The sequence below is a fragment of the Diplotaxodon limnothrissa genome, linkage group LG14, assembly GCF_057381915.1.
Source record: "Diplotaxodon limnothrissa isolate DT_005_m linkage group LG14, D_limnothrissa_male_GT1.1, whole genome shotgun sequence".
Lineage (NCBI taxonomy): Eukaryota > Metazoa > Chordata > Actinopteri > Cichliformes > Cichlidae > Diplotaxodon > Diplotaxodon limnothrissa.
The window spans coordinates 41,679,704-41,693,768 of record NC_140609.1 but is presented as its reverse complement, the minus strand read 5'-3'; the positions used below and the strand labels follow the sequence as shown (position 1 = coordinate 41,693,768).

General features: G+C 47.7%; 1 protein-coding gene and 1 pseudogene across 1 annotated transcript; both read left to right on the top strand.

The window, feature by feature from the left end:
- Nucleotides 1-269: 269 nt before the first annotated feature.
- On the top strand, nucleotides 270-4,136 carry LOC146619565 (uncharacterized). The gene is made up of 3 exons (XM_085370240.1): nucleotides 270-864; nucleotides 3,244-3,353; nucleotides 4,032-4,136. The coding sequence occupies exons 1-3, from the start codon at nucleotides 270-272 to the stop codon at nucleotides 4,134-4,136; spliced, it is 810 nt and encodes a 269-aa protein (XP_085226366.1).
- An 899-nt stretch (nucleotides 4,137-5,035) lies between these two features.
- LOC146619564 (olfactory receptor 11A1-like) lies at nucleotides 5,036-5,963 on the top strand (annotated as a pseudogene).
- The last annotated feature ends 8,102 nt before the right edge of the window (nucleotides 5,964-14,065 follow it).

The following is a 14,065-nucleotide window of genomic DNA, read 5'->3' as shown; positions in this document are numbered from 1 at the left end:
AGCTCCATTGGCTTCCGATTCACCTCCGTGTCAATTTCAACATCCCGCTTCTCACTTTCAAAGCGCTTCATAACCTCGCTCCTCCATATTTATCTGATCTTCTACATACATTCTCGTTTGGCTCTCGGCGAAGGCAGTCGCACTTTTCTCCTCTTCTCCTTCCCCTTATCTTCCCTGCTTAGCCTCTTGTGTCTTTGTCTTGTCTCATGTGTATTTCACTTCCCTGGAACAGTCTCTCACAGTCTGTTTCTAAAACCTAAAAGAGAATTATGGATTTGATCAACTGGTCTCTGAATGCTATTGACACCCTTTTCTCAACGAGAAGTCTGGGCTCGGGAGAGCCTGAGTGCCCTGGAGGGACTTTCCCTGCCGGGTACACGATGGACGGGTGGCAGAACTGGAGGGTCGTGTGCATGGCGGGACTGTCGATCGAGGACGCTGAAGATATCTATCTATTTGGAACCATGATAACAGGGTTCTTGCTGATCGGAGCTGGCTTGGCCCTGGCTTATCGGAGAATTAAGAAAGCGGAACCGGCTGTTCAAATCCCCACAAGGCTGCCCGCTGGGATTGAAACGATGGGACGAGGTGCGGCTTCTCGGAAAGGACGCACTGAATGCAGCATGGTTAAGAGCTTGGAGGCGCTAACGGCTGCAGTGAATACTCAGAATAACACCTCTGAGCGTATATTGGATTACATCAGGGAAGAATCCACTCGGAACAACACCTCTGGGTGGAAGCTGGATTACATCGCGGATCAGTTGGCTGCGGTTGTGAGGTCTCAGAATCTGCTCTCTGAGCAAAAGAGTGAAAAGACCACGGAATTGAAGGTAAATAACATCATGGAGAAACTCGCAAGGCAAGGCAAGTTTATTTGTATAGCACAATTCAACAAGGTGAGTCAAAGTGCTTTACAGAGACATTAGAAACAAAAACAAATAAAAAGCATGATTTAAAATTGATTAAAACAAGCAAACAAACTAACTAATTAACAAACAAACAAACAAACAAAAAAGTATATAAAATCAAAACAGATAAAATCAGAACAGTAGATAAAATCAGTAGTTAAAATGTAAGTTCTGAAATTTAAGCTTAAATTTCAAAACTTCAAAGCAGCTATCCAACGGGAGATTGAGAGACCAGTGTCGGTGTCGGAGTGTTAAAAACAGCTTGAAATTCTCCTGAGTTGTCACAAAAGAAAAATCACCATCATAATGCAGATACCCCTTCGGCACCAGCTGCGGTCTCAAGGCCGGAGCTGAACAAAACTCCCTGATAACGACTGTGTTGATTCTGTTCCTTCCCATTCCATGCAAGGCCACCTGGGTTGGCTGGTAGACTGTTTACTTAGCCTGATAGGGCGGAGGACACTGTCTCAGCTGAACTCTGGACACACACACACATACATTTACACTGATAAGCACTCACACGTCCCCCCTCCCCTTCCAACGCCTTCGATGCTTGTTGCCTCCTGGGAACACGAGGCGGGTCTGGGCCCGCGCTGGAGAGTCGGCGCAGTGGCAGGATGGCTGCTGTGTTGCCTGGGATTACTCCTTATCCCCTACCCAACCCTGTTGCTGGTCACGTGCTCTATAATGTTGTGCTGTGGACATTTATGTGCTTTCTGTGCAGAAGAGTTTTTTTGTTTCCTGTTCTCATGCTGTCCTCTATAGCCCAGCATGAGCAGAGGGCTCTTTTTTTCCTCTTGTACTTTCCCATTGTAGTGTACATTTCAGTGGTTTTCTGTAATGCAACCGTTCTCTGACTTATATCCTCATGTGATGTCTGTGTTGTGTGTGTAAGGTCGGGGGGCGGGTTCATTCCACTGCAGGGAAACCTGCCACTGCATGTGGCGAATAAAATTTGAACTTGAACTTGAACTACATACTCACCTGCTCGTGCACTTCACTCTTCTTCAGCTTCTCTTCTGTCTGTTCCACCTGCTTGCCTGACTACCACGGGACTCAAAGCCTTTACACTCTCTCACCTCTTTTAAATCACATCTCAAAACCCATTTATTCAGAATTGTGCTTACTTTTTTTTTGGTTGCCATGTTTGTTATATTGTATTGCTGCTATTGTTCTTGTGCTATGGTAAGGTGACCTTCAGGGTCTTAAAGGCACCTATAAATAAAATGTATTATTATCATTATTAATATTATTATTTTTTTTATTATGCTATTCCTTCTTATGATACTGCCTTAGGGAAAAATGCATAATGTAAACAGAATTGGTCCTAGCGTGAAATGCATGGCACTCCAACCCTCTGTTCCCCTCCTCAATTGGATATGTTTAGCCTGTCTACTCTAGCTTGTTAATAGCTTGCTCCCATAAAACAACTGTTCAGGGTCATTTTAACATTCATATAGATACTAAAAATGACACCCTCAACAAGGCATTTAATCTATTATTAGACTTAACTGGCTTCCATCAAAATGTAAAAGAATCCACCCAATCCACACCCTGCCACGTACCTGACCTAGGGCAGGGAGCCATCCTGCCAGAGGTTCTGTTGCTCAGCCAGCCGGCACCCTCTTCCCAGAGGAAACGGCGCTCCCACCATTGGCACCCTATGCCTCATACTGTGATTTAACTCTGACACAGTCCTTTTACTGGTTTTTCGAGATTACTATCACCTTGGCAACTGTTAAGATTCGTTCGATTTGGGTAAGAGAAGAAAGCAGGCAGGAAAGTGAACCCCTTGTTCACTTTAGTTTTTAAGGGGTGCCCGAAGTCCCCCGGGTACCACCCAAACTTTAACCTGGCCGTGCGTCCACGATCAGGGGTCGCCGTCACACGCTGAGCAACTGCGCCCTTAGGGGCCACGCCCCCGTCCTAAGAAAATTTACTCAAGTGTATTATAAGCGTCACTGCGGGGTCTTCGCCCCCAGTTATTTCGACGCCCGAAACCGCGTTTCTGCTGGTCAAACAAACCAAATACCCTGAACTACTGTTTGTCTGGCTGGCCTCAACCCACATCAAAATAAACACGCTTATTTACTTAAAACATAACCTCTTAACTCAATATTCGCCCCCAAAATAAACAGCAATACATTTAATCAATCCAATATTCCCCAAAGTTTTAACACTAATTACCCCAAAATCACTATGAACAGACATAAGAAGCCTATACTGAGTGAATATTATTTAATTAAATTTAGCTTTAACTTCCAATTTTAGCGCCTTTGGATAAACATCAACAGGTGGCACTCTCACCTTTTATTTCGCCTGGCTTGTCACTCAGATAAGCTGCTGATCTCAGTTCGTTTTGGCACCTTCCAGGCCACAGTCGCACGCTCCTCTCCTCCCCAACCGGTTTCGGCACCAAGAATTGTTAAGATTCGTTCGATTTGGGTAAGAGAAGAAAGCAGGCTGAGTCCAGGGAGGCGTCAAAATAGTGATCTTTAATTACACACTCTGCGCAGAAGTGTGGGAAGAAAACTTGCAACAGATTCTCCAAAGAGTGGACAGCTCCCCATCCTTATATAACCCATGATGACATCACACAGTTAGACCTTACTGGAAATGATAACAGTCTCCCCATAGTCCAAAGTTCTCCTTATACAAACATCAGATGATACTTTAGAGAAAAACAAGTGTGTGTGACATGTCATGTTGTGCAGTTCTGTGAGTCCAACTAGAGAACGTCCTGACACGACCTCCCTGTGTAAATAAGTGTGTATGCGAACGTGCGTGTTTACATAACACTCTATGTGCATGTTCTGATGTAGGCCTGCAAATGAATTAGAACAAGGTCCTGCTGGACCCTCCAGTTATGGACGGTGAATACAATGCTGTGAATACCATTTGAGACTGATTAAAATGATGATAATATGCATACATTAATCTTTACTCAGATTACCATAGATATAAAACAAAGATTATACTGTCATCAGATTCAACAATGATGAATGTCTGATCAATGATAGTTATGATTATAAAATGTCACCATAAGAATACAAAATAAAATATCTCTTGTCCACACAACCAATTCATCCTACTCAACTGTGCTACCTCTGTCGCTTTGTGCAGCCGCAGCCAAAGCTACATATGTCAGCTGGGGGATCATTTGAGCCTGTGCAGCCACGACCTGTCTCTACTGAGGGCTCAGGCAAGCCTTCTAATGATACTGCCTAACGGAAGTATGGATAATTTAAACAGAATTGGTCCTATTATGGAACCCTTTTCTCTCCAGCCAGAGGCGCCGATGGCGCGATATGGCAGCCTCGCTTCTGTCAGTCTGCCCCAGGGCAGCTCTGGCTACAACTGTAGCTGCCTCCACCAGTGTATGAATGTGAGAGTGAATGAATAGTGGAGTTGTAAAGCGCTTTGAGGGTCTCAAAAAGCGCTATATTAATGCAATCCATTATTATTCTCTCTTCCCCAATTGGACCAGGAGTGATATGCTTAGTCTGTCCACTCCAGCTTGTTAATTAACCAAAGGCCAAGACAGTTTTAATTCATCTGAAAGCCTGACACTTGGCCTTGTCTACCCTAGCTGGAAAACTCAAAAACCTGATTTATTTGTTGTTATATTTTTTCACCGTGGGCCTTGATAATTACTTCCTCCAACCATCAACATGTCTTTTATACCCCATTCCTACAAAACTGCTTAAAGAAGTCCTGCCATTAATTAATGATAATAAATGAACATGGTGTTCAAAATGGTCAAAGTGGTTTAGCACAAAGGTCCAGCTACGAAACACTCTTTGCGTCCAGCGTTTTAATTTATTTGCAAACAACTTGTTTGAATATACATTGTGTATATGAAATTAAATAATTATGGTTTGTATTTATTGGCATCGTGTCATGATGGCTTTTTAAGATTCTATATAATTTTAAAAAAAGTCAGTGTCATCCCGTCTTTCCCCTGATGATGACGTCATACTGCTGCAGTGAAAAGGATAAAACAAGAAGTGATTCAGTGCAGTTGGGAGGGACTTACAATCAGGCCGCTGTTGGGTGATTCTCATCCTTAAATGTAGCTCCGTTTGTGCACAGTTTAAGTCATGTATGGTAAAAACAAAAAGAGGATCATGATGAACTCTTCACAGGTTTCATATTTCACACTCACTGCCTACCTCGACAGCGGGGCTTTGAAATATTTATATTTCACAGTTGTTGCATTTTTATATATTGTTATTGTTACTGTCAATGTCCTGCTGATTGTGGTTATCTGTGTGAACAGAAGCTTACATGAACCTATGTACATGTTTCTGTGCAGCCTGTTTGTGAATGAGCTGTATGGTAGTGCAGGGCTGTTTCCGTTCCTCCTGCTTCAGATCCTCTCTGATGTTCACACTGTTTCTGCTCCTCTCTGCTTCCTGCAGATCTTCTGTGTGCACACATATGGAACTGCAGAGCTTGCTAACTTAGTCGTCATGTCTTATGACAGATATCTTGCAATATGTTTTCCTCTTCAATATCACACACGAATGAGTCCATGCAAGGTATCCATGCTCAATGTTCTAACGTGGTTTTCCTCATTTCTTGGAATCACTCTTTTGATTTCTCTGAGTGCTCCTCTGCAGCTGTGTGGGAACATCATTAACAAAGTGTACTGTGACAACTATTCTGTTGTTAAACTGGCCTGTTCTGACACCACAGTCAATAACATCTGTGGACTTATTTCCACTTCTCTCACCACAATATCGGCTGTCTCTCTGATTCTCTACATCTACATGAGGATCCTGAAAGTCTGTTTTTCTGGATCCAAACAGACCCGACAGAAAGCCATCAGCACCTGCACGCCTCACCTCGCTTCTCTGCTCAACTATTCATGCAGTGCCTTTTTTGAAATTGCACAAAGCAGACTTAACATGAAACATGTCCCAAATATGGTGCGTATTTTTTTTATCATTATATTGGCTCATATGCCCACCGCTCTGTAATCCTTTACTTTATGGACTGAGTCTGACCAAAATCCGGATCATATATAAAGGTCTAATCTTAAGTAAAGTCTAAATGCTTGATGTTAGAACTTGGACCAGTCAGTGCAACAGCAGAGAGGAAATGTGGAGAGGATCCAGGCTCCTTCTGTCTTCTGTATATGCTCATGCTCTGTGTTTGAAAACAGTTTACTGTTAGCCTATAAAATAATTTTAGAACGTAAAACTATGTTTCAAATACTTTCATTTTTGCTTTGTTTATTCTCTTTTTCTAATTTTTCTCAAAAATTTAAGTTAAAAATAAAATAACTGTACAACAAAATACACAAATACACAATATAGAACATATATAAGAATATATGAGGAAATATAGAACAGTAACAGCAGCTGTACAAATACTAAATGCTAATGAAGAAATATAATGTCCAGGGTTGTGCAATCCACATGTGTAAGTGTCTTGTGCAGTGCAAATATGCTTAAAGTGATTTATTTAAGTAACTTGTGATAAAGTGATTCGATTAGATGACCACACAGTGTAGTTGTGCAGTGGCCACAAGTGTAAATAAATGTCCAGAAAGTCCAGTGTGTGTGTGTAAGAACTGTATGTGTGGGTCAGTACTGTGTGGTGGTGTGATTGAGAGACCGTATCGCCTGCGGGAAGAAGCTCCTCCTCAGTCTCTCTGTGTTGGTCTTCAGGGAGCGGAATCGCTTTCCTGACCTCAACAGAGAGAACAGTCTGTTGTTGGGATGGCTGAGGTCCTTCACGATCTTCCTGGCCTTGGTCCAGCACCGCCTGCTGTAGATTGAGTGCAGGTCAGGGAGCTCGGAGCGGATGGTGCGCTCAGCTGATCGCACAACCCTCTGTAGAGCTCGTCTGTCCTGCATGGTGCTGTTCCCGAACCAGGTTAAGATGTTTCCCGCCAGGATGCTCTCTATGGTGCACGAGTAAAAGTTCCTGAGCACCTTGGAGGGCAGTTGGAAGTCTCTCAAGCGTCTGAGGTGGTAGAGACGCCGACGGGCCTTTTTCACCACGGTGTTGATGTGACAGGACCATGACAGGTCCTGCGTGATGTGAACTCCGAGGTATTTGAAGCTGTCCACTCTCTCCACTGGGCACTCGTTGATGACGGGGGTCTGGTAGTTCCTCTCCTGCTTAGTGCTGAAGTCCACTATCAGCTCCTTTGTCTTACTGACGTTTAGAAGGAGGTTGTTCCTCTGGCACCAGTTCTCCAGATTCCTAATCTCCTTCAGGTAGGCCGTCTCGTTGTTATCAGAGATCAGGCCCACCACGACGGTGTCGTCAGCAAACTTGATGATGGTGGTGGAGCTGGTAGTGGCCACACAGTCATATGTGTACAAAGAGTACAGCAGGGAGCTCAGAACACACCCCTGGGGGGCTCCAGTGCTGAGAGTGGTGGAGGCTGAGACATGTCCGCCCATCCTTACTGCCTGTGGTCTGCCAGTTAGGAAGTTGGAGATCCACTGACACATAGATGAGCTGAGTCCCAGATGCTCCAGCTTGGTGGTGAGTGTGGAGGGAATTATGGTGTTAAATGCAGAGCTGTAGTCTATGAAGAGCATTTTAACATAATTCCCCCTTCTAGTGTCCAAGTGAGTGAGTGATGTGTGGAGGAGATGAGAGATGGCATCGTCTGTGGAACGATTTGGACGGTAAGCGAACTGTAGTGGGTCCAGTGTGTCTGGTAGTGAAGAAATGATGAAGTCTCTGACCAGGCGTTCAAAGCACTTCATCACTACTGAGGTGAGGGCTACAGGGCGATAGTCATTGAGAGAAGCAGGGTGGGGTTTCTTCGGGACAGGAACAATGATGGACTCTTTGAAGCATGTGGGGATCACCGACTGAGATAAAGAGATGTTGAATATCTCAGTGAACACAGGAGCTAGCTGGTATGCGCAGTCTCTGAGGATACGACCTGGGATGCCGTCTGGAACTGCTGCTTTCCTGGTGTTCACTCTCTTGAAGGCTCTCCTTACTTCATGCTCGGAGATGACGAGCATGTTTCCGGTGCTGGCAGTATCTTCCTGTCTGCAGCCGTTAGCGCCGCTAGCACTAGCATTGTTGGAGACCTTAGCTGCAGCCTCGAAGCGAGCATAGAAAGTATTCAGCTCGTCTGCCAGAGTCACGGCCGCGTTCGTCATACCGGTTGTTGGTGCTTTATAGTCCGTTATTGTCCTTAGTCCCTGCCACAGGCTCCTAGAGTCACTCTGTTGGAGTTGTGACTCTAGTTTCCTCCCGTAGCGCTGCTTCGCCTCTTTCACCGCCCTCCGCACGTTATATGACGCGGCTTTGTACGGGTCCATGTCCCCCGTCATGAGTCCCGTGTTGTAGGCAGCAGTGCGGGATCTCAGAGCGTCGCGGATGGTTTTATCCACCCACGGCTTCTGGTTGGGAAACGTTGTGATAGTCTTTGTCTCCACGGTATCATCCGCTAGTTTCCCGATGAATCCCACAACCGCTTCCGTAAACACGTTGACATCATTGGAGCTGTTTCTGAACATGTCCCAGTCTGCGTCATCGAGTGCGTCCTGTAACGTGGCCACCGATTGGTCCGTCCAGCGCGCGACCTTCCTCTGAACCGGAACTTCCTGTTTCAGCCTTTGTTTGTATTTTGGCATGAGGAAGATGGCGGCGTGATCAGATTTGCCAAACGGGGGGCGGTATTGTGCCTTGTAGCCGTCCTTGACCGTAGTGTAGCAGTGGTCCAGTGTCCTTTCACCCCTGGTGGGGCAGGTGATGTGTTGATAAAAGTTCGGCGCTGCGCGTTTGAGGTTGGCGCTATTAAAGTCCCCCGTCACAATAAGCGCAGCGTCCCGGTGTTGTGTCTGGTGCTGTGTGAGTGCCTCATGCAGCTCGCATAAGGCGGTGACCGTGTCCGCTTGTGGTGGAATATAAACGGCACTTACAATGACCGATGTAAATTCCCGAGGTAGATAAAAAGGACGACACATGATGGACAGTAGTTCCAGATTTGTTGTGCAGGAGCGTGTGAGAGGAACAACGTTCGCACTGTTGCACCAGTTGTTGTTCACCATTAAACACACGCCGCCTCCCCTTGACTTCCCCGAGTCCCGTGTCCTGTCCATGCGGTGAACCGAGAAGAACTCGGCCGGCTGGATGGCGTGGTCCGGCACCGCTGGGTTCAGCCATGTCTCGGTGAAGCAGAGGAGATTGCAGTCCTGAATGTCTCTCTGGAACTTTATCCTGGCCCTGAGGTCGTCAAGCTTGTTCTCCAGTGACTGGACGTTGGCGAGCAGGATGCTAGGCAGAGGTGTGCGGTGTGCACGAGCTCTCAGCCTGTTCCTGACGCCGGCTCGTTTCCCTCGAGGCTGCCGCTTCGCGTCGCGTCCTTTGTTCTCCCTCAAGATCTCACTCGGCCAGCTCGGATCCGGAGTTAAAAACTTTAAATTGTGAGTACATTGTATACCAATAGAAACAAGAGTGTCTCTGTCATACCTAATGTACCGCATGGTGATGATTTTGCTCATTTAAAAACGCTGAAAACTAACTTAAAAAACAAAAACAAAGAAAAGGTGGTCGGAGCAGTCGTGACGGCAGCCGACCGCACGGGCGCCATCTTCACACTCTGCACTCTAATTACAGCGGCATCACACTCCTCAGTCTCCTCAGTCTCCTGGGAATTTTGATGGCAGGGTACTGGGAAGAAAGACAAACAATGGAGTTTTCATCCTGGTCATGGAACAATGGACAAGCTCTTTGTTCTGTAAAGGATATTTCAGGGTGTGTGGGAGTTTGCCGAACCAGTCTACATGTTTTATGGAGTTGGTGAAAAGATACAATCTCATTCAGCTTTGGTGTCCATCAATCCCTGTGTTTAACTGTTGTGATAGCTTAGTCCATATTGCTGGCAAAGGGCAGAGCAGGCTGTTCCTGGAGAGGAGGCTTAGGTCTTTTGGAGTGAAGGGCCCACTCCTGAAGAGCTTCTATGAGGTGGCCTCAGCCATCTTTTAAGGTGTGGTCTGCTGGTGTGGCAGTATCTCTGCTGTGGACAGGAAGAGACTGAAAATGTCATGACTGCAGAGGCGAGCCGTGTGGAGTTGGAAGAAGGACCCAAGATGCAGGCAGTGGATGAAATGCTAGTGAGGTTTATTTACAAAGGTGTAGTGGCAAACAAGCAGTGGGGCATGACAAATAACTGAAGACACCTAAACTGGGGGAACTAAAAATAACAGACCTGCGAGCATACGATAAAGGGATGAGAAGCAGAGAGACGCAGACGAGGAACAGGACACCGGGTAACACAGACGAACGGGCAACAGGCAGGAGAACACACAGGGCTTAAATACACACTCCAGTAATCAGGGGATGAGAGACAGGAGGGCAACACAGCTGGGAGGAATCGGAGCTGACGGGACAGGGGAAACGTAAACTGAACACACTCACATCAGACAGAGACCTTCACAATAAAACAGGAAACTCAAACACGGGGAACCAAACAAGACACAGAACTAAACAGACAGCTTCACAAACAGACGGGGTGACACCATAGACAGACAGAGATACAGACTCAGACTCAAAGGCAGACCGAATATAACACATAGAACTCAAACAATAATCATCATCATCATCATAATAAACTAGAAAATGATAACAAACTAAAAGCACTGGGTCACCGACCCAGGACCATGACAGTACCCCCCCCCCCCCCCCCCCCCCCCAAGGGCTGGCTCCAGACAGCCCAGCAGAAACACAAAAACGGACCAAAACAAAACAGAAAACGACCCGACCAGGGCGGGCGGAGAGGGTCCAGGACGGAGGGACAGAGTCCAAAAAAGGCCCAGATGGCCAAGTTCAGGGAGCCGACAGTGCAGGAGGCCAAAACAGTTCAGTTCCGGAGGCCGACCATGCGAATGGCAGCGGCAGTGGGGCAGGTCCGGAGGCCGGCCACGCAGTAGGCAGTGGCGTGGAAACAGTTCTGGGGGCCGACCGTGCGGACGGCAACAGCGGCGCGAATGCAGTTCTGGGGGCCGACCGTGCGGACGGCAACGGCGGCGGGAATGCAAGTCTGGAGGCCGGCCATGCGGAAGGCAGTGGCGGCGTGTAGGAGGTCGTCCACGCAGAAGGCGGGGGCGGCAACAGAAGTCCGGAGGGCGGCCACGGTGGTGATGATGCCCAACAAGCGGCCTGACAAATGCTCGATGATGTTGAGGCGGCAGTTTGGGACCTGAAGGTGGCGTGATCCCTGCGGCACCAGGCGAGGCGGAGGCTGGACCAGACAAGGCAGAAGCTGAGGCGGAGGCTGAAGCCGGACCAGGCGAGGCGGGCGAGGATGAAGCTGCTGAGGCCGGACCAGGCGAGGATGAAGCTGCTGAAGCTGGACCAGGCGACGCTGATGAGGATGCTGAAGCTGGACCAGGCGGCGCTGATGAGGCTGCAGCTGGCGGCGGCGTGGAAGCTGGAGACGGAGGCACTGCAAGCGTGGATGAGGCTGCTGGTGGAGCAGCTGGTGGCTGGACGGGCTCCTCGGGCCCTCCAGCTGACGAGGCAAAAGGCTGGACGGGCTCCTCGGGCCCTCCAGCGAGAACAGTCTCAGGACCAGTGGGTACAGGGGCCCCTGGAACACACAGGACAAAACCAGCAGGCGCACGGGCCTCTGGCAGGGACAGAACAGGACCAGCAGCCACAGTGGCCTCTGGCAAACACATAGCAGACTGCAGCTGCGCAGAGCATTGACTCTGCTCAGGCAGTGACAGACGGGTGCAGTCCTCAGCTGGGTTCCTAGCCTCCAGGGGTCCAGAGTGGGCTGAGGGCTGAAACTCAGCCTCTGGGGAGGCCCTGGAGCGCATCACAGTCTCTGAACTAGCCAGCTTTTTAGGAATGATTACGTTATTATTAGGTTCGTCTCTCTGCTTAGAACAAACGGACGAAACACAGTTCCTTTCAGATTGATTTGACTGAGCTTGTCGTACCGGAGTAGCAAGTGACACAGGATGCAGGGCTAGTGGCTGCTGAACAGGAGGCTGAACTGAGGGTGACTGAAATAATGGTTGGGATGACGACGGTGGTGGAATTGGAGACTGAGCTGGAGGCCGGGCGGCTAACTGAGCTTGAGGCCGGGCGGCTAACTGAGCTTGAGGCCGGGCGGCTAACTGAATAAACACAGCCCCAGAATTAACAGTCCCAAAGTCTGGAGAAACAGAAAGAGTGTCTTTTTCACTCACCACAGCTGGCAGTTCTGAAGTCCCACCACCCGGCTGTGGGGTGAGGCGCCTACAACGCGAACGTTGCTTCCTCCTCGGAGAACGCTCCGACAGGCCGGGTAACTCCACATCCGGCAGTTCAGACTGCTTATCCTCCGGTGGGCTGAGCAGACGAGCGGTAGGGGGGTGAAGGTGCAGCTCGTTCAGAAAGAAATTCTGAACAAGTGGGTGGAGTGAGCTGAGCAGCCTGGGGAGACCGGAAACCAGTCGCTCCAATCGATTAGTTATGGCTTGGCAGAATCCCTTCTCCTCATGCCCCAGCCATAAATTAATTAGACGGTCCACAGAATAAATAATATCCTCCCGGAGCTCCTCGGGCGGGTTGAATGCTGCTGGGTCCATTGTGGCCGGTTCGTACTGTCACGGCTGCCGAGGCGAGCCGTGTGGAGTTGGAAGAAGGACCCAAGATGCAGGCAGTGGATGAAATGCTAGTGAGGTTTATTTACAAAGGTGTAGTGGCAAACAAGCAGTGGGGCATGACAAATAACTGAAGACACCTAAACTGGGGGAACTAAAAATAACAGACCTGGGAGCATACGATAAAGGGATGAGAAGTAGAGAGACGCAGACGAGGAACAGGACACCGTGGAACACAGGGTGACACAGGGGGACACAGGGGGACACTGTGGAACACAGGTGCCCTCTGGACCCAGTGGAGGTGGTGAGTGACAGGAGAATGGCGGCTAAGCTGTCATCCCTGTTGGACAACATCTCCCAGCCCATGCAGCAGACTCTGACAGCACTGAGCAGCTCCTTCAGTGGCTGCGGCACCCACCTGGCATGTGGGACGCAGGTCTCCTTCCAGCTACTGTCAGACTCCACATGTGCAATAGCAATAACACTAAGTGCAATATTCTTTTTCTGACAATGTTGTATTATACTCAGTTGTATATAGTATTTTATTTTATTTTATTCTAATGTATTGTGTACAGTATCTTATTCTTATCCTATTCCAGTGTTTTACTTATTTTTGCGATCTAACTATGCACTGTCCACTGTCTGCTGTAACAAAACAAATTTCCCATGTGTGGGACTAAACAACCTTTAGTACAGCCTTAATAACAGTCTTGCCAAAGTCTGGTAAGGCAAGGATCCCCTGGAGTGCAATAACTATCGACCTATTTCCGACTAAGGCCATATTACTGATGAATCTAGTAGGTCCCGATCTCTGATTGGTCTTTTCTTTATGAACGTCCAGAATGCATTTGACCAAGTGGAGTGGAGGTTTTTGTAGAAAGTATTAGAAAATTTAACTTTGGCCCAAAAGTTATTAAGATGATAAAAATTTTATACACCGAGCCTTCAGCCAATGTCTGTATTGGTGAAAGTCCCTCATCTACATTTAGTATATTTCACAGGACAAGACAGGGATGTTGATGGTTCTGTCCCACCGCTGGAACGAGACAATTCTACTACAACAGCAAAAGCAGGACGCAAGTCACCAAAGTTCTTTGTGTTACTCGTGCACGAGGGAGGGCTGACGAGCGCTGTTCCTTCGCTTGACCCCAGTTGCTCTCGTCTGCTCCCTCGTAGCACTGCTCTGTATTGCAGTTTCATGACTATGCATAAGTTCATTAACATATGACGTCTTACATAGGCATACATGTGAAGAGAGTGTACCTTGTCCGTATGTCGTGTAGGGATGCGTGTGTGTTTGTGTGTGTGTGTGTGTCAAGATATGACGCTGGACTCCCTAAAGCTGGTGCCAGGAGTCCATCCGTCCACCTAAACAAAGGGCTCTTATACTTAACCAGACACAGAGTAGGTGGCCTCCAATACCATAAATCAGTAAGACGGGGTGTCCAAACTTTTTGCAAAGAGGGCCAAATTTTATAAAGTGAAGATGCCTGGGGGCCAATGGTTCCTTTTGACTTTCTTTTTCATAACAAAGTTACATGAAAATATAATGAAGAACAGTTTTAATAGTCACAATTACCT

Bases quoted from the DNA above. Each gene is read 5' to 3' on its own strand.
- LOC146619565 (XM_085370240.1), top strand. From the start codon at position 270: ATGGATTTGATCAACTGGTCTCTGAATGCTATTGACACCCTTTTCTCA. The intron at 865-3,243 runs GCAAGTTTATTT...CTTGTCACTCAG, and splicing joins GGAGAAACTCGCAAGGCAAG to ATAAGCTGCTGATCTCAGTT. The intron at 3,354-4,031 runs GTAAGAGAAGAA...CGCTTTGTGCAG, and splicing joins TTAAGATTCGTTCGATTTGG to CCGCAGCCAAAGCTACATAT.